General features: G+C 29.6%; 1 protein-coding gene across 2 annotated transcripts in view; it reads left to right on the forward strand.

Annotated features, from left to right (window-relative positions):
- LOC112592093 (laminin subunit gamma-1) overlaps positions 1-24,694 on the forward strand; it is a 55,220-nt gene that overhangs the window by 28,624 nt on the left and 1,902 nt on the right. For both annotated transcript variants that reach the window (XM_025336074.1, XM_025336075.1), the window contains 15 exons: positions 15,572-15,760; positions 15,868-16,093; positions 16,762-16,871; positions 17,012-17,161; positions 17,252-17,424; positions 18,565-18,697; positions 18,798-19,022; positions 19,708-19,893; positions 19,961-20,158; positions 20,716-20,912; positions 21,791-22,006; positions 22,944-23,214; positions 23,705-24,011; positions 24,105-24,215; positions 24,471-24,675. In XM_025336074.1, coding sequence (XP_025191859.1) covers positions 15,572-15,760; positions 15,868-16,093; positions 16,762-16,871; positions 17,012-17,161; positions 17,252-17,424; positions 18,565-18,697; positions 18,798-19,022; positions 19,708-19,893; positions 19,961-20,158; positions 20,716-20,912; positions 21,791-22,006; positions 22,944-23,214; positions 23,705-24,011; positions 24,105-24,215; positions 24,471-24,675 — 2,897 coding nt within the window. The remainder of the gene's footprint in view (positions 1-15,571; positions 15,761-15,867; positions 16,094-16,761; positions 16,872-17,011; positions 17,162-17,251; positions 17,425-18,564; positions 18,698-18,797; positions 19,023-19,707; positions 19,894-19,960; positions 20,159-20,715; positions 20,913-21,790; positions 22,007-22,943; positions 23,215-23,704; positions 24,012-24,104; positions 24,216-24,470; positions 24,676-24,694) is intronic.

Here is a 24,694-nt window from a genome sequence, read left to right on the forward strand (position 1 = left end):
CCAAAATTATGTAAATTTCATAGTGGCTCCTCCGTTGCGCGATCGTTTTCCCTAAAAATGCCGGCATGTATAATCGTACTCAGCGGGTAGTGGCGCCATAAATACGTGAAGTACCTACATGTATAAAAAAATTCCCTAAAAACGACAATACCAAAGAAATCGCAGTGAAACCGACGACTCCCACGCGCGATGCACACTATTTAATGACCGGCCCACCACCCACATTTTTCTATTGTTACTTTTAATATCGGTTGCACCTGCGGCAAAAATTATCGTTTTCGACACCGCTTCGGTCTACTTAAAACGAAAACAATAATTCGGAAATTTTTCAAAAGCGTAAAATCATTGCGCGGAGGAGTCGTCAGTCGCTAATCGGTATATACTATTATATTGTCACGTACCGATGTCAAAATAATTTATAACATCGTTATTATGTAATACATATAGTTGTCAGTGCGTTCGATAACAATCACATATTTAGGTTTTACTATAAAAATCACTATACCCATCTTTAATGTGATAGGTATAAACGAACCCAGATACGGTATCTACACATATATATAAACAGAGAGTTGCAGGGAAATCTATATTCCAAACGATTTTTAGGCAAGCATACTTGTTGGAATTTACATAAAGGTGTATCTGTTTGACATGTTTCCGATGATGACTTACTTGTTTTTAAAACGTTTTAGTCGACGTGATCGCGTGTGTTTAAATTGTCTGGTTGGAGAGTGTACAAGGCCCTAAATATCTGTACATAATATTAATATATGGCGTATATTTGGTAATAATAATATCGTGTGTAGTAGTTTCGAGAAGATTACAGAGACTTTAACGCGCGCCAATGATGGACATTGGTACAATTATTGTTGCCGGCACAAAAGATTTTTTCGTGGCATTCATCTAAACGAATCATCCATGGGCGTAACGTTTAAAACAATCGATCGTTAATTATACTGTTACGCGTTCGGTTTTCCTTCTCCCTCACTAAATACTATTATATACCTACTATAATATTATATTATTGCGCTACACATTTTATTCCTATATATTATTATATTTATATATGTGTGCACCATTAAGAGTTTAATACAGTATAACAATATATGTAACGCGGTACCGTCAATGATAGTTGTTGTTGGTAGCAGAAAAGAAAAGCTTTACGGCAATTAATGTCGACCTTATGAGGTCATATCAATTATAAGTGTCTTTTGTTGTTACCGACTAATAGCAAATAAATACGTCAAAATACCAGGTAACTTATTTTGATCGAGATTCATATTAGACTCTTAATTGGTTAAAAAGTATTTACAAATGCAAGTTACAATGCATGTATATTATTTTAATTTATGATAAAATAATATAATATGATATTAAAACAGAAATAAAAAATAGTTACTATATCGTAGTCATGAATAAAACAATACGAGGAAAGGCTACTTATCAAAATATAATTTTAGAGACTTAGAGTGTATATATATAGATAGATACATGATATGTATTATGCGATATGCATATTATATATTATGTTCAAGATAATATCTTTTCGTGTTCTAATTTTATAAGAACTTCGTATGTATAGTTTATAACTAGTACATAATATGTATAATACGGTAAAAACGACAAGATTTTAATAAAATAAAACAAAATAGCTAGTATACCTAAGCGTAATTTTTACTAGGTTTTTAATCAGCTATTACTTATTGCGATCATTGAATATTATGTATGTATATTACATACAGACTTTAAATGAAATGAAGCGGAAACATTTACCGTTGTCATAAACTTAACTATAGTCAGACTCAATTTGCATAGATACGCTTAATGTAATCGTAACGTTACACACGCGAATGTGTTGATTTATAATTTAGTTATTCGTTAGTAACCAATTAAGTATTTATTTTAATTTTATTACAACTACGTACCGATTGTTATACGCTTATGATTGATTTTGTAAAGTATTTAATTATGCCTTTAAAAATGTATATTACAATGTATATATGCACCTAAAAGTCTACCAGTTACTTAAATGTTTTTTTTCATAATAAAGATAGATAGGTAGTTATATATAATAACAATTACATTTTAAACTGATTAATTCAATTGATGTGTGAATACATGGGTTAGAAAATATTTTTATGATTTATATGATTTGATCATAATTCCTTCTAATAAATAAACATATTATTTAAACATGCTATTAAAAATATTTCTTAGGAAAACCAATAGACATTAAAAAAAAAAAGAGATTATAAAATAATGTCTTTTATATTATTTAATCAAATTAGGAATTGCGTAGTTTATGGTTACTATTTAGTATTTTATGACTGTTGATAAAAAAAAAACCTGAAATGCCTATTTAAGACTTAGAGAATAATGTTTATGTACTTACCTACTCGACTTGTGCAAACGTCAAGAATTTGCAATAGATTATTTACGTAAAATTGTAGCAGAAATACAATGTTTATATTTTTATAGCAAAAATATAATAAGGCGATAATATCAGTATTATTGCAATAATAAAAATGACGATGATGAATATTACTGATCGTGTTTTTAAAACAAATTCGAACCCTGCAAAGTGTATGAATACAAGTATTTTAATTTTATTTCGACGTAGGCGTGTAACATATATAAATGGTGGAAGGGATGTTTTATTTATAAAATAGGGCTTTTAATATAATTTTATAAAGTTAAACCTATTAGAATTCAATAACGTCGCAAGCAAGTATATTCACTTATAAGTACCTAAAATAAGTTATAATTATGGTGGAATTTTTTGAATAGAGCACAGGAAAATTCTGCTGGAAGAAAATTGTAAATTTTTAATTAGGTATTGTGCATTTAAATTGTTATTGATATATTTTTCTACTTTTATACATCTGATGGAATTTAAAAACGCCCCCCCCCCCGTCCGTCCGTCCGTCGACAAATGTATCTATTTATCTTATATTCTATTATAGTATATTATTATTGTCTTGGATATTATTAAATTAGAAATTTCAGATAAATATAAAAATATTCAATTGGTAGATGTATTATGTATGATAAAAACAACATATTGTTATAAAATAACACGAAATAGATTTTTTATCCCTAGAAATACTTTCAATGTTTGTTGACTAATATTTTTTTCTTGAGCATTATTTGTGACAATGAAACTGAACCTAGGAAAATACTGAAAGTGGAAACTGTGATCGATGTACAGTTTTGTGGCAGTGTTAAAATAATAATATGTAGAACAGTTCGTTTCGATACATATTATTATGATAATACGTTATGAGTCGCGGCGGCGTGACGTTTATCGTGATGGTCCAGTTCTTATGCATCAACGATCACGTTGCGCGGCGGAGGTCCGTTTCTGCGAAGGTTTCTTATTCTTATTCATATGCGTATACAGCGTGTTTCACTAAGAATATTCACCACTATTAATTTCTTTGATAATTAATGTTATTTCAATACTGATTTTCGAAATCATCAAGTATACCTACTGGTGTTTGAGAACCGTTTTTCAATTGTTTAGATTTTTCATATCGTTTTAGAAGTATTCTGCAGTGTGGCAATGAAACTATTTTCTTTTCAAACGAGAACCAATAGTTTTGTTACTGCAAAACAGATAACTTTTTCCAAACATTTCGATGTGTCTTAATCCAAATAGGATAATAATTCTTCGATTAGCTTACAAAAATATTATTAAATGTATTATGTAATGTTAAATATTGGATGAAGTAGGTATTTATTATGCTCCGAAAATTTAAACAGACTATATAAAATGTTAATAGATTATTATTAATCAATAAAATTTTTAATAAACCATGATCACGAATCTATTATTCTCATAATACATAATGTTTGACTCAAAAACTATTAGTTTGAATTTTGATTTGTATACATTAATATTAATAAAAAAAGTTAACTGACTAACATATTATTGTAGAGAAGAGTAGGATTTTTATTTGAAAAAAAAATTGATATCACCAAAAGACATTCTTTAAATAATTATTATATTATTGTATATTGGTAGTTCTTATTCAATACTTGAAAATATGACCCTAAAGTATATGTAAGTAGGACTGGTAGGAGGTATCTATTTTAAAATTTCAGTTACCTATCAGAATTAAATACATTTATTATTAGGGGGGGGGGGTAAAACGGGAGTGAATATGTTCAGTGAATCAACCTGTATATTATTATATATCATACACTTGTTATTTATGTTTACTTATAATATATGAGTTTATACACATCGGCATTTCGCCGTTATGTGTTTAATAATATTATAATATCGTATGTGTAATATGGTTGAGGTTCTTGTGACGTCGTGCGAGGCGGCGTTAATCCTATACATAATAATATAATGTAATATTTACTCCACAGCATCAACGTTTTTGCCGCGGCAACGCAATGATCGTACAACGATATTTTACTCTTCACGCATTCGATTATTGTATTGCGAGCCAGGTATGGGTGTACTCACTCGTAAATCACCAAGGTATACAGGCGGCAATTGTCTGAAATTTAAGGGCGGCATCATAAATTTATCCCAGAATGATTTCACATTATTACTATACTTATAATAATATTGTTACTTGCCAGTTTATTTCTTGGAGAAAAATTACTTTTGTCACACTTTCCTATGTAATAAAATCAAAATATGATACACTAGGAATTTCATTGGATATGGTTTTAAAATTTTTTCATATAGATTGAAAATTATGCAATTAACGAGTTGTGTCCCGATGAAATTTCTGATACACGAGTTTTGTCCCAACTATTTTAAGTTGTATTCAAGTTGTTTGTGTGTTTATGAATAATTATGCTTAATTTATAAAGTTTATATCATTTAAATTTTTGCCTAATGTGTAATATTGTTAAAATTATTTATGTAGTTATTTTTACTTATTATTCATATAAGTTTGACGAAACTCGAGCAACCTGAACAAAAACCAAACCACATAATCTCTACAATCTGAAAAAACCTAAGGACACAATTCAGTAATCGAGATTCGAGACATAATTATTGGTTTGCTGCCGAAAATTATTACTATGATCTATTATTATATTTTCCACAGATTAACCAGACAAATCAATATGTTTTATATCTGTAGTTTGAACCTAAATCGTTCCAATAGACTTTGAAATAAGAAACTTAGTCGGTGTTTCCAACATTTGCAATAATTTGGTTATTAAGTAAAAATTCTATCTTGGTCAATCACTGTACAAATCAATATTTTACTATAAACCTAGAAAAACACATAGAAAATAATTTAGAGACACAAGAAAATTGTTAAATGTTTAAACATAGAAGTATTAGATATTATATTTCGTGAGCCAGCATTAGGTAACGATAATCAAACAACGATATTCAATAAAAGGTATCACAAAAAACGTTGACAATGTGCGTATGAAAGTCATCTTATATTTTTAATAGTAGCAATGCACAAGAAGTAGTGACTCTTAAATGTTAATACATATTATTTTCTTTTATCGGAAAAAAGGTTCATGTTAATCATTGTGTGTCTTTTGTTCTTATACCTAAACATCAATTTATACCAAAAGTAATGTATTATCCTAATTATCTCCAAGGCTAATCACTTAATCTAAATTAGTGAAAACAATTAACACAACCAGTGATCCATAATTATAACACCACGTATGAAAATGTAATACTTTTAATAAAACAAATTACTATTACATCTTTTTGATCATTGGACTGCAATAATAAGAAAAGTTTCTGCCGTTACATATAAAAATATTGGTATTAATTTCTATTATTTATTGGTAATTATACGGTGATATTTACAAATAAAATTATTATTAAGATACTAATATCATATTATATTAATATATTGAATATTATTATTTTCATTATTTTTATTATTACCTACTTATTGGTTATTAAATTATCTGGTTTTATATTACCTGTAATATATTATTATATAAACATATTGTTTTTAAATTTATTTATCAAAAGAATAATGTATTTGAATATTATTCTTAACGATAGACAATGCAGTGTATTAATAACATAAATAAAACTACATCATATAAATAATTCTATATATTATTAAATGTAGGTTTTTCGAAAGTAATCCATAAAACATTTATGTCATTAAATTAAAATCGCTATAGATTATACTGTCGAAAAAAACCTATTTAAATAATAAATTGACAAGTCACAGTATCATAAAGAGACTATAGGAAGATACGGGACATTTGATACATATTATTGTATAATACTAATCCATTGTTTTTTGTCTTTTATCGTTATTTATTTATGTTTTTTTTTTATACCGTTAACGCCACCGACTCCCTCATAGATAATATTATAGCTCACTTTAAACTAGTACGCGGACAAGATAGGTGCCACGCTGTCGTCGTTGTCGTTGTTGTGCACGTTCTATGTGCCTTTTTTTCCTTTCCACTTTCCAGTATTTATATTATATATATATATATATATATATATAATATTGTATGAAACGTCGTCGCCTCACGTTATCCATTAGAAGTGTGTTTCTCACGATCTGCAACCACAGCTGCGTTTTTTGTTTTTACATTTTTTTTCCTATACATATACTCATTTCTCTGATGAATTATATCAGAATTATGTAAATTTAACGGAATGTTTAAAATTTTAAGACTGAATGCCATTACTGTGTATAAAATATACTGTCATGATCTATGTCGTACTGTCTCACTGTTTCATCATAGGTATATACGTTAACGTCGTGAGAACCAACAAGATCAATTTCTGTTTTCTCAACTTTTCAGAAAGAACAAAACACTGTTTCGTTTTTTAGGAGCTTCAAAAGTTAGTTTTTACTATCCCTCTAAATAATTAATAGCTCTAAAACGTATACTTCAATTTTTTAAAAAGTTATTTTGTCAAAAATGATTTTTTTATATTTTTATTCAAGATTCGCAAAAATGGCCTTGATGTCAAAATATTATAATTTATAGATAGACTATGATGGTATGATATTTGAGATTTGTCGTTACATCGTCTTGATTTTTATTACAACATCACAACATATTTTTGGTAAAGATTCGTAAGATTGGCCTTGTCACCTTGATAGTATAACATTTGCATTTTAAATGAGCAATGATGGTGTATTGATTTTTCACAGTTAACATGTCGTTGATCTTTGTAATCTAAAAACAAATAACACAGAATGACGTATCTCGAAAACACAAATCCATTGATATATAAAACGCAAATTTTAAATTTTTGAGTATAATCACGATGGATCTTAAGTGACGTTATGTTTTCTAGTCAGTTCTCATACACAGTAGTTGTTTTATGTAATCTTTTATCGTCCGTCAAATCTGCATACTTTTTTATAAGAAACTACGTTTTAAAAACGTCCAAGACGTCTGCTTCGTCCGGTCTCGTTTTACGAATTGAACGCCACCGCCGCCATCGTTTTGGACCACCCAAAATGTTAATATTGTACAGTAATTACCGTTTTTTTCTTCTTCTTTCGAATCCGGTGGTGTTAATTAAACCCGAGGAAAATCCGATCATCGCATCTGACGTATGGTGAGCGAGAGAGAAACGCGGTGGTCTTGACAAACATAACATAAAACAATGCGCCGTTATACCTAACCTAACCGCCAGTTGTACAATGATGATGATAATAATATTATATATATCACTTGTGTTTTATTGTACATAAAAACGTAATGGAGGTAACGACGACGTTGCCGCTCACCAGTGGCCACCCATATTATATTATGTGTGAATATTTGAATAACAGTCGACTTGTTCGACTCGTATAAACGTTACATAAAATAAAATAATTTTTTTGAACGCACGTGTAGGTACATAAATTTAAACGTACATACACAATTTTTCAGACAGACAGCTTACGCGGTCCTTATCGTTTTATTTAATTATTATTATATATATATATATATATATATATATATTTAATATGTCAGAGATGGTAAACAATGAATATGTTTGCGAGATATATGGATAAATATAATGATACCAAGGACCGAATGTTAATTAATATATTTTATATATTTTATTATTTAAAATATTATTTTATAAATGTATACCAAAAAAATTAAAATTCATAATAATAATAAGTAAATTTTGATTTTATAAACAAGATGCAAGCCGCATCTGATATGAAGAGAGCCGCAATTTGGCTACCCCTGTAATGGATAATATTCTACGTATAGGTATCTTATTTCAACCCTAAGGTAACAAGCTATGTATTTTATACATGGTATAAATATAACTGATACCAAAAACTTATACACGAAGGAGTGCTATTTATCAGACGTATTTTGACTATTCACAAGTAGGTAACATCATTACATAGAGCTGGTTTGAAATGCACTCGAAAAATTGTTTTTTTAATTTAATTACAAAAAACCAACATACAAGTATACCTAATAGTTCATATTTTAAGGTTTGAACAGTAACTTTTTCAAATGATGCGTATCAAGGACTTACACTTTTCCGCACGCTGGTCATAAAAAGTCATCTACCAATACTTCGAGTAGAATCTTAAATTAAATTTTCGGTGCAGACGTCATTATTAGAGTTAACGGTTTCGCTTGTTTCTCGTATTAGAATGTACAATACATCACATGCATCGAATTAGTAATAATTCTTTAGATTAAGGTTTTAAATTTAAGGGCAAGTTTGAACGTAGAATATCAACGAGTTTTCGTAACGTTTTCATCGATTCGACTATAACTTTAATATTCAATCCTTCAATGAATAGATGGCAATCGATTTTGCGCTTATACGCGTAATGTTTGTCATGAATATAATATTGTATATAATATACTATATAGATAAGGCGTAACGTTTTCTCGCAAATAAAATTCTATATACATCATCAATCTAATGGTTCGTGTTATAAATATTATTATCATAATGTGTAATGTATTATATGATAATATTGCAATATCAAAACGAGATGTTTTTGTGATTTTATCACAATAACGCACTGTAAAACTTTATACTAACCGATCGTTTTGTTTTTTACACTGCCATAAATTTTCTAGAAACATTCCGCATATGTTATTAATTGCACTACTGCGTGCAACTCACGCGTACTTGATGACGTTGTATGTCCACAAATGCAAACGGGAGAAATTCTCAATGCATTTCAGCCATAATCATTTTTAGGTTTTGTCCCGGGGACGGCTTACCTATTATGGTTTCATAGTTGCTGGCAATATATATTATTACGAAATTTATTGTTATGAGTGGTAGTATTATATGAAATTAAAAAGCGTGCAGAGAATAAAGATCGATTTGTCATTTGTGGCAGTATGACAGTATAATCAATAATTAGCTACCTATATTATTTCGATTTAATAAATAACAATTTCTGATATTATTATTTCAATAAAAAGACAGAAGCCTCACACGTGCAGTTTTAGGGGCTACATGATGTACTAAAAAGTGTGTCTATCAAAAAATAAAATAATAATAATAAGCTCCACTAATGTTGTGTACATTTTTAATGCAATTAATAAGACCGAATTAGTAATAATAATAATAATATTAACACACATACCGTACGCCATATTACTGTAGACACGCGAAAATGCGCAGACCTTATTGGCATAGGTATGTGTAAGACTTTAAATAACACAATCCATGGTCAATTATTATTGTATTTTTAAGAATAATTTATAAATATAAGTCACGGTTTTAAGTATAATAACATTGCCCAATACTAGTAATTTTTCGACTATATTTGGAGAAAAACATGTAGCTGTACCTCACAGCCCACAAGAGGAGTAACTGCAGAGGTGATAACTTACTGTCAATCAAAATATTGTTTTAGAATATGACTCAATTATGGTTAGTAGATAGGTATGCCTATAAATTTGTAACTAAAAGATCAAATATTGTAATCTAATAGTGTTTTACCCCTAAGAATAATTTTTTCATCATTCGGGGTGTAGAGACGCCACAATCATAGAAAAATGTATTTCAGAAATTCGATTTATTGGGCTACAATTTTGTATGTTTGCTACAAATTGGCACTATTGTTTAGCACTAGTTTTCCGAAAATGTTTAAATTAAAAACGTTGATTTCAGGGTGCCGGACTGATAGAACTCGTCGTCATCACGGCGTAGTATTATTATGTTTGCCGTTTGGTGAAAATTATAATATCTATTATTGATGTGTTTGATGTACTTGCTTGCGTGCACACAGTTACCGATTATATTTTTATATTATTGTTATAGTAAGTATATAAGAAAAATATGCCGTTGCACCGGGCGGCGCCATATTTGGAAAAGACGTTTGAATGCTGGAATGCCCCAAGTACTGCCCATACGTCGTAGTCGTGTGTATATACTACGCGAGCGCGTTTTTTTCGTTCTATTAAAAAAATCATATACATGTTATATGATTTCCATTGGAATCGCTGAATTTTTCACTCGGATATAATAATATTTAACGACGATGTAAAACGGTTTTTACGGTTTGACTTTAATATACTGTAAGATAATGATAATAATAATAATAATGTAATGTAATAGGTACGTATTACGCGGCGTGTATATGGCCCGAACGGGTTTTCGTGTGTCGATATCGTATATTTATTTTTTTTACTTTTTTTTTACGCGTGTGACGATTTTCTACGCGCACCCGCTGGGAATTCGAATGTCCCCGACGATAGCAATAAGTGATAATATTATATTGTTGCCTAATATAGGTACCTAACTACCGATATGACTGTATTGGGCTTTTCGCCACAAACTTTACGACGACAGATTTACTGTGCGATCGATTAATAACGAAAATGTTTTAACGTACAGACGATAATGACGTAACGGTGTGCGTATTATATCGCGTGCTGTGTATCTTATGATATTATTAATATATTATTATCATTATTATCGTCGTGTACTGTATATAATATATATATATATATATATATATATATATATATATATATAATACAGTGTGCGTATAATTACGGTGTGTACCTATACGTCGTGCAGTGGTTCGACAAACCTATCTCGGTAGAACGGGAGCTGCTGGTTTTTTTTTATTATTATTATTATTTTTTTTTTTAAGAGCACGCTGGACACAAGGACCTCTAATGAGGTATTTGTCGGCGGCGGACACTATATCGGCAGGGTTTAGCGAGTCTGTGCACATTGTTGCCGTTGCACTTCGTGCCGCAATAAATCATTATCGACTTTCTACACATACGCACACACATACACATGCATGCGTAGTATACACACTAGGCCGTTAGCGCGCACCTAGCGGACCTGAAAAAAATTGTTTAAATTAAATACTCGGCTCGTGTTCGGGTTGTCAGCTGTGCAGTATCAGTTTGTCTTGGACGTTTCGTTTCGATGTATACCTATGTACAGTGCACAAGTCATTGCACACAATTGTTTGAAAACCTCCACAGGACATATAATGTGAAATCGTAAACAGAATCTAAGCTCATTATAAATTATTTACTGACAAATTAATTGCATTTGTTTTTGATTTTAATTATTATTACGTCACTGGAGGCACCTGTTGTTGAACTCAAATAATTAGAACATGTTGTCCTTTGCAGTAGTATCATTTTAGTAATTTAATAGAAGTGTAAAAATTTAAGTAGTCCAATTTTTTTTAGATATCTTAGTATGTTTTGTTCAGAAGCGCATACATGATGAAAAGCTGTACAACTAATATTTCAATGAATTAAAATTTAATTAATTATTAACTTATCCATCTTTTGCCTTTTTGATATTGGAGTAAACACACACATAAATGTATATAAATGTGTGTCAGTGTGTGTATCATAAATTATTTAAATTTAACTAATGCAATATAATATAAAAGGTCTACAAATTATAAGACGTAAACACGTGTAAACGTCTGTCTTTAATTAAGCACAATCAATATTGATATACGAGTATATTTTATTTTATTAATGTATTTACATTTTAAGCGTTTTGAAGAATGTAATTTTTGGTAAAAACATATTCTCTACTTGTAGGTAATCATTAGAGTACGGATGTTGTAGTACTAAAAAACTAGTAAAATTGATTGTCAGTATTACTAATCATATTGTTCACAACGACATAGTATTACAACACACTTAAGGTACATAATTTTATCAAAATAACAAAGGCACAATAACACGTGCCACGGGTGTGTGGAATCTTTTAAAACCGAATGATGATGATAATAGATATATAGAATAATCTGTTACTCAGTTCGAATCTGTTCACCCACATAATATAAGTGTAATATATTATACGACAATGCACTGCGACGCGCGTCTCTCCCTGTAATAATAATAATAATATAATACGACGTACCTATATCGTATGCCCATCCTCTGTCGCTACAGTGGTGTATATGCACCTACTTACCTACCGCTGTGTAATATGAAAAGAGATTTCAGAGGTGTGATTGTTTACGCAGCGCTCGAGATTTACCTATTCGGGAGAGATTGCAGTCCGGACTAGCGTTCTTTGTGTATCTAAAAGACCCAATCGAATTGTCGTATATACGCACGTTCTCGCGCCATTCTGCCGTATTGCCATCATAATACGTATCTATCTAATAGTTTATTATACAGTCCAACGATCTACATACAAAGGTATACCATAAATTACGTCATACAGAACGATTATTGCCAAAGATGGTCTTCATTTTTTTTTTTTTTTATCCTTTTTTCTCCTACATTATTGCAGTTGTTCAAATTCTAATTTTTCGAACTGTTTAAAGTGCATATATTTACTCGAAGATCGTATTTTCGGGCACCACGATTATTTTACATCATTCACGAAGAGTACTTTGGCAATAAAAAATTGTTTTTCTTGCAAGAACCGCCGTTAATCAACATTTTTAAATTATGGCAGAAGAAATCAATTTTTTGATAATGTCAATACATTTATGAATTGAAATACGAACACGAAGTTTCTGAGTTTCTGAACTTTTTCTACTAAGGATAATAGTTCTTAATTATAAATTCGATTCATATTAAACATAAAATATTATGCCTGGTATTGAGTCTAGTTAGAACTAGACTATGACGATTTTTAATTACTATTATAAAATGTAATTTTGTTATATAAATGTTAATAACTATGATATTCATATAAATATAACCTATTATCTTTAGTACAATCAATTTAATAATCTATAGAAATTAAACGTTCAAATTTCAATTTATATACGTCAATGTTGAAAAACAAATTTGAAGAAGAGCAAAAGGCATTTTTTAAACGGTGTAAATAATTAAGTGTTTGAAAATATGGTCTTCAAATGTATGCATATAAATTCCAAAATTTAGAATTCGAACAAATAAATTATTAAAAGGAATAATTGGGTTAAACACATTTTGTGAATCACTCTGTATGTGTATTATATATATTACTATATTGAGCGTATCATACTGTACATAGATGTTATATAATAATTGTTATATTATACTATAGGGAACGTTTCATGATTTGGTTACTCAAAAAACGATTTTTTTCTCCTACAAGTGTCATCATGTACATTCATAGTAGTTACAAGTAAAATTAATAATAATAATAATATAATAGCAGTGTAAAATGTAAAAGAAGATCCTGTGTATTTGTTGTGGTGCGTTTTACGACGGTCGACCGTGTGAAAGTTAATAATATAAAATGTTGAATATATATGCGTCACACACGGATCATTAGTAAACAGAAAACCTTTTTTTTCGCACCTATTAGCTCGATAAAAGTCACTAATTGGCAAGCGACCAATCGCGATCACGTTGGTATTTTAAAAACATTGGGCTTATTATTAGGAATTCATTCATTTATTTATTTTTTTAAAGTAATACCTATAAATTAAAAATGTAATATAGACAAAAATCACAATTATAATAATGCATGCAAACTATTTAATTATTACTGGTATCGTATAGTATCTTTAATAGAAAATTTTAACAAGAATTTTATGTAATAAATGACATATTTGGAGACGAAATAAGTAGCCATAGAATTATAAGTAAAAAGATTTTAAAACAATCAGTTGATTTCATTATTAAATAAAAATGTATTCAAATTTCACTTGAAAACTTAAAAATTGCATAAAAAGCATTTTTAAAAATAAAAAAAAAAAATTCAATTTACTTTCATTATTATATTGCATAATTACGATTTTAAATTTTTGTTTGGGAAATGTTCATGTATTTTAAACCTAATATATCTAGTTGGTGGAATTAATAGTTTGTTTAACTACCTGTGATGGTGGAATTGATATAGGTACCTTTTTTTTCTAAAAGAAGGTCTGGCGGAATCGATGAGATACCAATTATAAGTTTAGATATTATATAGTTATCGTTGTAATATAATTATAGGTACACTTTCACAAAAATAATAAATACACATTTATTAATATAATTATAATAATAATATTATGCATAATTGGAAAATCTTATAACATATACTATTTTGATTAGAATAATTCAAATATACTAACTTTGAGACTTAAATTATTTTTCTCATCCACTTAATCGTTTCTTACACCAAATCGATTAAAAAAAAAAAAAATTAAATTTTTGTTTTTGTTCCCACACAAGCAGTTTATATTCCATACATCAAGCTGAATATTTGTAGTTCGGTATTATATATAAAATACCAATAATATATCCCTACAAGAAGTTAAATAGTTTGCGAATCTGGTTGACATTACCACCCAGAACTGGTTTAAATTTACGACTGGCGCATTACGGTAGTCATCATCCTTTTTGTAAAATTTAAAACGCCGACCGATTTCGTTTAATTTTTCTTCATTCTGATAGTTACTCATTCAACATAATAGCTATGGTAAATTATTGTTTTTTCTTCCTATAATTATCATCTAGAGATATAATATTTTATATTCTACATCAGTATTTCACAAACATTGTTTCGTGGTATTGGTCCAACAGTTTCTCGAAGTATCTCAGACTGTCGATATTATTTTTATTCATATATTAGTATTTATTATACTTCATAAAAATATGTATTAACTTAAAATGTTTTTTAAGGCCAGACGTTTGTATGGTGTGCCAAAAGGTATGAAGTATGCATAATAATAATGACGTGTTGATATAATAAAATCTATGATGAAATGAAAATTTGACATTTTTTCTTTTAAGTGTTTAATTTTTACAACTTACGTTATAATATTTATAAAGCGCGTGTAACGTAAAGTTTTTTAATAATTAAATTTTTTTTTATCAAATACCTTCTATTAATTAGTATTTTTAACCTTAATTAATACAGACTTTTTAAAATCTACTTGATAAATGTTTTTCGTTTAGGGTTTGATGTTAAGTCGTAAATTCAACCAAAGATTGGATTTCAAAAACCTGTGTTGATACTTAGTAACATCATGCATTAACATATTATTATCTTAGGGTATTTTTTTACGAAGTCTTTATCATGCAATTATTCGTGCTCAAAAAAATGTGCAAGCATTAGCCTTTGACACATTCTTGAAAATCCCCTCCCCTTTACAATATACACAGCTCAAAGTTTTACAAAATTCCAATAAAAGTGTGATAATAATAATTTACCGGTTTTATTTTGTTTTTCAAATTCTATTTTTAGAATGCAATTGCAACGAGTTTTCTCACCGGTGCTTCTTCGACAAAGAGTTGTACGATCGGACCGGACATGGAGGACATTGTCTAGACTGTGCAGGAAATCGGGACGGAGCGAACTGCGAGCGGTGCAAGGAGAACTATTACCAGAGGAAGGGTGACACGCATTGTTCACCATGCGAATGTAATGAAGTCGGTGAGTGTAGAGTGTGACAACGAACTGATGTCTTACGGTTTTCTCCAACGTTCTGAAATGTTTTACGGTTTCCCCGAATATATTTTACCAGTCATTCTTTACCACAGGGTCGTGGAGTTTGCAGTGTAACGCCGAAGGCAAGTGCCAATGTCGTGCGGGCGTGGCAGGCGACAAATGCGATCGGTGCGCAGAAAACCATTTCGATTTTGGGCCGACAGGATGTAAACCGTGTGGATGTACCGTGGCTGGTAGTTTGGATAACGAGCCAAGGTGTGAAGCTGAAAACGGAAATTGCATATGCAAAGAGAACGTCGAAGGAATTCAATGCAACAAGTGAGTTAATACGTTTTTTCCGACAATAACACAGAAAAAAACCACTATTAATATTATACGTTATTGTTATTATTTTAAATTCAATTACTTATTGTGTGCTTTTTACTACTCTCAAATACTATAGTAGAATATTTTTAATAGCTTTGAAAAAGTTTTCTGCTTCGTGGCTTCATTTACTACTGAAATTTGGAATGTCAGTTGAATTTTTGTAGAATAAGGATGTATTCTGATTAAACTGAATGATGGAATAATAATTGTCGTTCTTAATAATCTTGTCTAATCAATACGTCAGTCAAAAATCTGAATAATCATTTTAAACATTAGATAACTATTTACATAACTTTGAGTACTGAGTGATAACGGACTATAAATTAGCTGTAAATACGTTTTTGTGTAAAATAATGTCAAAACGTTATTATCACCTTTTAAGTATTAGACATTTGGTTTTGAAACCGAAAAAGTGAATTCATAATCTACGTTTTAATTGTATTTAATAAAATAATATTATTGTCATGACACATGTTCGGTTTATATTTATCTAAAAAAAAAAAATATATCACTTTTTTGATTTATCGATTTATGGGGAAAACGATAAAACAAAATTACACGTCTAGAAGATATGCTTATATATATATTTAATCGATAAATATTGTTACTTTATTGCATAGATGTAAACCGGGTTTTTTCAACTTGGACGAGGACAATTTATTCGGTTGTACGCCTTGTTTCTGCTATGGGCATTCTTCGGTGTGCCAGTCCGCTTCGGGTTATTCGAGAGGTATCTAAATTATTGTTTTATTTATTAATTTTTTTTATCATCATTACAACACTCTAAGTGCAATCAAATCGCATTTTGATATTCACGCATGCGTCCGTGTTTACTACATCATCTGCAAATTTATATTTATGTGTTTTAAGTGTCCATCGAGAGCACATTTGTTCGGGGCAACGAGCGTTGGAATGGGTCCGACATTTACGGTAGAACGGTGTTACCGGTTCACAGTCCTTTCAAACAATCGTTGGAGATTTCTTCACCATCAAAAGATGCCGTTTACTTATTGGCACCGGGTAAGTTTTTGAGAGCTAATAAAAATCCATCTACTTATCTATAACCTACTACTATACGCGTGGAGTTATAATATCGCGAAAATACTGTAGACAAGTTCCTCGGAGACCAGCGTTCCAGTTACAATCATGACTTGACTTTCAAACTGAGCATCGGTGAAAACAGTCCCGACCCAACTATCAACGACATCATTTTAGAAGGCGGTGCCGGTCTTCGGATCACTCAAGCAATATTTGGACAAGGAAACACATTGCCCTCTGATACGGTAAATGTCTTGTCCGTAGTTATATTTTAGGGCAGCAGTTTCCAAAATTGTTCAGCTTGTGCCATCCTTCTTGAACTAATATTTTCTTAGGGAGCTCTTCACAAGTCACAGCTTGGCTAATCATAAGAAATAGAAAAAAAAAATAAAACCAAAAACAATTGTTTATGGCGATCATATTAACACGAAAACGAGTTTCACTAGAAATCTTAAATCTTTTTATCGTAGATTGGTATATTGTATCATTTCCGTTGCCACCGTCATCGGATTTTCAAATTTATTTGCAAACCATAGTCATAACATTTTACGACAGCACTGCGTCCCTGTAAAGACTAAAGACACTGCAAAACATCTGAGTGTCACAGTGCACACTTTGGAATCGTTGTATTAAGGCATTTGCGCCTAAAACAAAATGTGTATTTTAGAATTAGTTTACCGATTGTGATGCTTATATTTTATGATCAGTATAAATCCATTATAGTGCTTACCTTTTAGTTTAACCTTTGAGCATTAAAAATATGTTTCTATTTAATCCTGCAGAAATTTCATCAATATTGAATATTAATCCATGCATTAAACACACTCGTAAGCCATCTATATGTTATTAAAATAATCTAATATTTAAAGATAATATTATATTGATCTCAATTAATTACTGAGTAACAGTTAAAATATTTTTAGCTTACGAAAAAAATAATTGCCTTGCATTTAAAATAATACTAACAGCTAGTTTTTTTCCAGTAATCAATAAAAGCATCGATATTTTTATGAATTTAATATTATTATAAATTTATAAACAAAACAAATATGATGTTTAATAATGGGTATCGCCCATAGACGAAATAAAGTTTTCGTTTATTTTTATTATATTTAGAATTTAATTCCACATAAATAAAGTAACTAAAGTTATATTGATATTATTACTAGATATTTAAATTTTAAATTATTCAAGGTTATTATTCAGCGCACTATTATTACTCTATCAACCTTGAAAATAACAAAGCACAATTGATTTGTACGAAAAGATTGTTTTAACCGTAATCGCTAAATTCTAATATTTTAAATTACCATCAACAACTCTGATCCATAATAATTATTATAGTAACGACTAACGGTATTGCTTTGATTTTCTCCTACGTATAGCCCAAAATGTACAAATTCCGCCTTCACGAGAACCCGGACTATGGCTGGCAACCCAGGTTGTCTCCGCGCGATTTCTTCGGCGTCTTATCAAATCTGACAGCCATCAAAATACGTGGAACATATTCTGACAGAGGTATGTACATACTTGATGAGCAAAACACACATATACAGCACACGATAATCGTATAATCGTGTATAATATATTAATAATGTTATTTATCGGTTTCTATTAGGTGTCGGATTCTTGGACGACGTTTCACTTCAGACGGCCCGGCGCGGCGCTCCAGGATTGCCGGCCAACTGGGTCGAGATGTGCACTTGTCCCGAAGGATACATCGGACAATTCTGCGAATCGTGCGCACCTGGTTCTCGACACGAACCTACAAGTGGTGGTCCTTTCTCACCGTGTGTCCCGTGTAATTGTCATGGTCATGCCTCCATTTGCGATGCGGATACAGGTACCAACGATTTTTATTTGTACCTTTAAAACATGACTTATAATATTATAAAGGTACCTACAACAGTATTATAAGGTACTCGAGTAAAAGTATTTAAAATACTTTTTTTTTTAATCAATTTATTTTATATTTTTTAAAAGGATAAATAGATGTATGAATTTGAGTTAAAAAGATTTTTATTATAAAAAATAAGTTGAATTATGTTTTATTTGTACATCTTCGTTTATAGTATGATTTTAATGAGCGGGTCAATAATATGATGTAAAACATTATTACATTCAACTATTAATGAATAAAACATAAAAGTTATAATTTTACACATAATATTTGACAGCTTATTTTTAAAAATAATTATTAGAATATTTTTGGGTATAATGAGTATAATATATTCGCTTTTTGTAACTTATATTTAACTGAAGATTAAAATACCTTGATATTATAGTTGAAAATAAATGAGTGATTTACATTTATAGTAATTTTTTAGAAATTATATAAAAAAAAAAAAAATAATAAATAATATTTATGTTTATAAACATTAAATCAAAATGCTATAAAATACTGAGTAAATACTTTTTTTCGGTATTTAATTAAGTGTTTTAAATAATCTTTAAAATAAATATCTGTATCAATATCATATCATAAAAATAATATGACATGTGAAATGATTTATACGTTTTATTCACAGGTCGGTGCATTTGTCAGCATAATACAGCGGGGGAGAATTGTGACAGGTGCGCGAAAGGATACTACGGTAACGCTTTGCAGGGCACCGCACTCGACTGTAAACTGTGTCCGTGCCCCAATCAGGGTAGTTGCGTTTTGATAGGAGAAGATACAGTCATTTGCTTGGAATGTCCCAAAGGATACGGAGGTAAGCAAGTGATTTACGAATACGAACATGTCTCTTTTAGGATTTTAACTATAACTAATTTCCACAGGCCCCAGATGTGACATTTGCAGTGATGGTTATTTCGGCGACCCGACCGGAAAGAACGGACCGATCAGTATTTGCAAATCGTGCGACTGCAATTCAAATGTGGATCCAAACGGAATCGGTAATTGTAATCGAACAACCGGAGAATGTCTAAAGTGCATCTACAATACAGGCGGAGCTCAGTGCGACCAATGTTTACCGGGTATGTATTTCGTATAATATTATACTTTATGTGAAACTTGCACGGATTGATATATTGTAATCAGGGCTATAAATATAATATATTTAATAAAATAAAATATTGTTGAAAAACTGTATACTATTATGATCTAAAAACTAACAAACAATGATCTAAAAACCCATAATATTCAATTTAAATTGAAAAAGGATGAAATATTTTTTTTTTTAGTAAAATATTAAACACAAACCATTAAAATAAGAAAACGCAAGCTTAAAACAGAATATTTAAAAAAAATGTATATTATATTATGTTTAAATCTTCACACCTAAAACATACAAGATAGAACATTTATAATTAAAATGCGAATATTATGTACCACTATATAAGTCAAATAGTTATTCTTTTTAAGATAAAATATTTCGATTTAACTTAATCTTTTAATTATTTGGCTATTTGGCACACTGGCTGTTACATTGTTGTAATATAAATAAAGTATATCTTTATTATTTAACTATTTTCTTGGCCAATAAATTATTATATCATATCTTAATTTAATTTGTTGATGCCTTGGTTTTCAGGATACTTTGGGGACGCTCTTGCTCCCGAAAAAGGCGATTGCAAACCTTGTGACTGTTATCATCTCGGCACTACTGAGACAGGATTTGGACCTTTGGCGTGTGATCAGTTGACTGGACAATGTCAGTGTAAACCACACGTGATTGGAGTAAACTGTGACCAATGTGAACCTGGTCACTTCAACATAGCCAGCGGAGACGTAAGTTGCGGCGACGAGTCGTATGTAAAACGCATAGGAAATTTTTAAACACAAATATTTGTGTGAATGTAAAATCGTCACGATAAACTTATAAAAAAATTCGGAAATAGCAAAAAAAAAATATCTTAGGGTCAATACTGTTAGAAAAATATGAGGTACAACTTGGTCCATCTATACCCGTTAATAGCGAGAGAGAGAAAAAAGTTTAGTGTTCTATACAGTATACAGACTGTTTTAAGGAGTTCAGTATAGGCAATTTTTTATGTACGTATATGCGAATAGATTCAAGTGATCATTAGCGTGTAAAATAAACATTAGATTACTTACGATGCACTCACATAAAACTGACTACCGGCGTGTACAGTAAAAAACATATACTTATCTGTATGTACTTTTTGTCAATTCTACTAATGGATCTAATAAAGCGATAAGATTTTTAATAATAGATTCGGATTTGTTAAAATATCTACTTGAGATCGATTAGGCCATACTTAAAGATTTTTTATTTTGTTTCCGAATTATCAAAATTTAAAATTATACGAGTATATACTTAGTCCAATAAATATCAAAAAGACATAATGACAAATCAAAATCAATTTTCAAAAGAATAATCGTAATTAGTAAGTCTATTGGTGTATAAAATTATTTTGTACGATCGACAAACAATTAAAACCTCTATTTCGGTTGAAATAACTGATAATTTACAACCTCCTTAAGGACAGCATACACATTATTGGTGCTGTGATGTTTACAGGGATCGACTGACTTTTTCTAACAATGTTGGCTCTTGATAGCCTATAGCAGCAGGATACGGATAACGCATAGTCCATATATCTTTTAACAATATGATTATGGCTATAAATCATTTTATTTTATAGGGCTGTCAATCGTGCGAATGCGATGCAGTGGGTTCCGTCAACAATACTTGTGATTCAAACACCGGTCAATGTATATGTCGGCCGGGCGTAACCGGCAAGAAATGTGACGCGTGCGAACCTTTCCACTATGGATTTTCAGTCGAAGGGTGTAAATCATGCGCTTGTGATTCCATCGGTTCGGTATCTTTGCAGTGCGATGCAAATGGACAGTGTCCCGTGAGTTTAAAACCATATTTGCACTCATATAAATGTTATATAGTACTATAAAATGACTTATAAAATTGATGGTAAAATAAACTTTCAAAAAGTAATTTAGTAGGTACAGGCGGTACAGTACCTAATTAAAATACTATTTAAAAAAAAAATATATATATATTTAGAAATTTTCAAATAATTTTAAAGACGTGTTTGAGACAAATTTTAAATAATATTTTTTTTTATTATTTATTAGTAAATTATATTATTAATTTAGGTATGCCTTTTTATCATTAAATTCCTAGTTTTAAATATTATTAAAATTTTGATTAAGGGTATGACAACTGAATTTAAATTATTTACAAAATTTTAATGAAAACAATTATTAATATTTAGTATTTTATGGAAACTTATTTTTTATTTTATCTTTTTATTTATTAACAACTTAATAATGTATTTAAATTTTAAAAAGTTATCTAGAACACATTTTATTGACAATGCATTGTTTAATATCAATTAAAATTATGTATCTATTGTTTATATAAATATTTTATTGATTATAAAATGAATACGCTTATTACAGTTGTTAGTTTAATATTAGTATCAATTATTTAGTAGTGGCATATTATGTAAAAACTTAAGATTTTAGTACTGTTATTAATTTAAAATAAAACTTTGTAAAAATAAGTTTTTTCAAAAAAAGTATTTGTTATGTATTCAAATACCTATTAATATATCATTGATAGTATTTTAATGCTTTAAAATATATTTAAATACAAATGTATAAAATATTTTATTCTAATATTTTACTTTACTGATTATAATAGGAGTATTGTCTATACCGTTTTAAAATATAAATTATTAAAGCATGGTGAAAATGGTAGAACATGTATATTGAAATATTTCATTTGTGATTTCACACATTAATAATTTAATACATTTTTCTATAACTATTTAGTGCTTGGAAAATGTGGAAGGAAGACGTTGTGATCAGTGTAAAGAAAACAAATACGATCGGCAAAGAGGTTGTGTGGACTGTCCAGCCTGTTATAATTTGGTTCAAGATGCCGTTTCTTCACACCGCGAAAACTTAAAAAAACTCGAAGACGTGTTAAAAAATATTAATAATAATCCTACTGTGATAATTGATGAAGATTTCGAACAAAAACTGAAAGAAGTACAGTCGCATGTGGACGAATTGGAACAAAACGCCAAACTCGCTACTGGTGGTATGTACAAAAATATTTGTACCTTTTTAATTTACGTTTAATGTTTGTACCATATTTAATGGTGAATGATTTTTAGGGGATGGTTAATTTTTTTAAATATTTTTATTGTTTTAATCCTCTCATAACTCTATTTACCTATTTTTTTCAGCTAATATTTTATTTTACTGTGTATAATATAATGTGTTACTTACCATTGCTTATAATATTATTATATATTGGTATACAATCCTTAGGAATTGAAAAAATAAAATCATTAAAAATAATCTAACTTTTGTCATCAATAAAAATTATATAACTAAAGAATTTTCTAGTCACAATCCAGTAAGAAATTTAAAACTTGTGCAATTCATTTACCATTAAGTTTATCACAGCATAAAAATAGCTTTTTTATTTATAATTTGAAGATTATTTTTGTTATTGCACCTGGAATACTTAACTTAAAGTGTTGGTTGTTATGTAATTATATACACGTGTTATTTGTGTCTTATAGGCAACATACCAACGAGTGACAAATTGATTTCTCTTCAAAGCCAAATTATGGAAATTCAAGATCTAATGGCCCAAACTAGCAACTGGACTACTTTAGCTGAAGAAAAATCTCTACAGGCTGAAAATAACATCATGAATATTGAAAAAATGAATGATAAGTCTGCAAACACATTGAAAAGAGCATTAGAATATATTGAAACCGAAGGAGCCACGTCGCTTCTTAAGGCAATATCGAAAAGTAATGAACTCGGACAACAGAGCGATCAAATGTCTGAGATTGCTAGGGAAGCGAGAACATTTTTAATGCTGTAAGTAGTACTCTTATATTATATATTAAATTTAGCAAACTTTCCTTTTACATTGGTATATATTTTTTTTATCCGTATTTTATCTATCTTTAGAAAAGAACAAGAAATTGAAAAAATGAAAGTTACTGCAGCGCAAGCTGTGAAAATATCATCTGAAGCATTTAACATAACCAGAGACGCTATAAATCAACAGAAAAACATCAGGTATAAAAAGGTTATTTTAAATAATTTTGTACAAGTTCTTCAGCTTTTAAGTGTCGATCAGCTTGTGCGCGTCTTCCTCTCCGTCTTTGTTTAAAAATTATAAGTGATATTCGTCCCAGTTAAAGAACTCGACGATTTTTTAATTATGTATTTACAACAAAAATAGTAGACGTATAGGTACATTTTATACATTTTGTACATAATGATATACTATAGTCAATGAAAAAATATTAATTTAATTATCAATACTTTTAGTGATGAACTAAAATCCTTGGATACGGAAGTTAATTATGTAAAGGATAAATTGAATACTATCATTACCCAAGCAAATGAAGCACAAGAATTGGTGACTATGGTTAACAATGATTCATTATCAATATATCGAGATATTTACGCAATAAATTTACCAGATGTCAACATCACTGTTATGAAGCAAAATATTTCTAATTTAAACGCAGAGGTACGATAAATATGTAATT

Source organism: Melanaphis sacchari, unplaced genomic scaffold (assembly GCF_002803265.2).
Source record: "Melanaphis sacchari strain LSU unplaced genomic scaffold, SCAv2.0 Contig156_pilon_pilon, whole genome shotgun sequence".
In the NCBI taxonomy this organism is placed as follows: domain Eukaryota; kingdom Metazoa; phylum Arthropoda; class Insecta; order Hemiptera; family Aphididae; genus Melanaphis; species Melanaphis sacchari.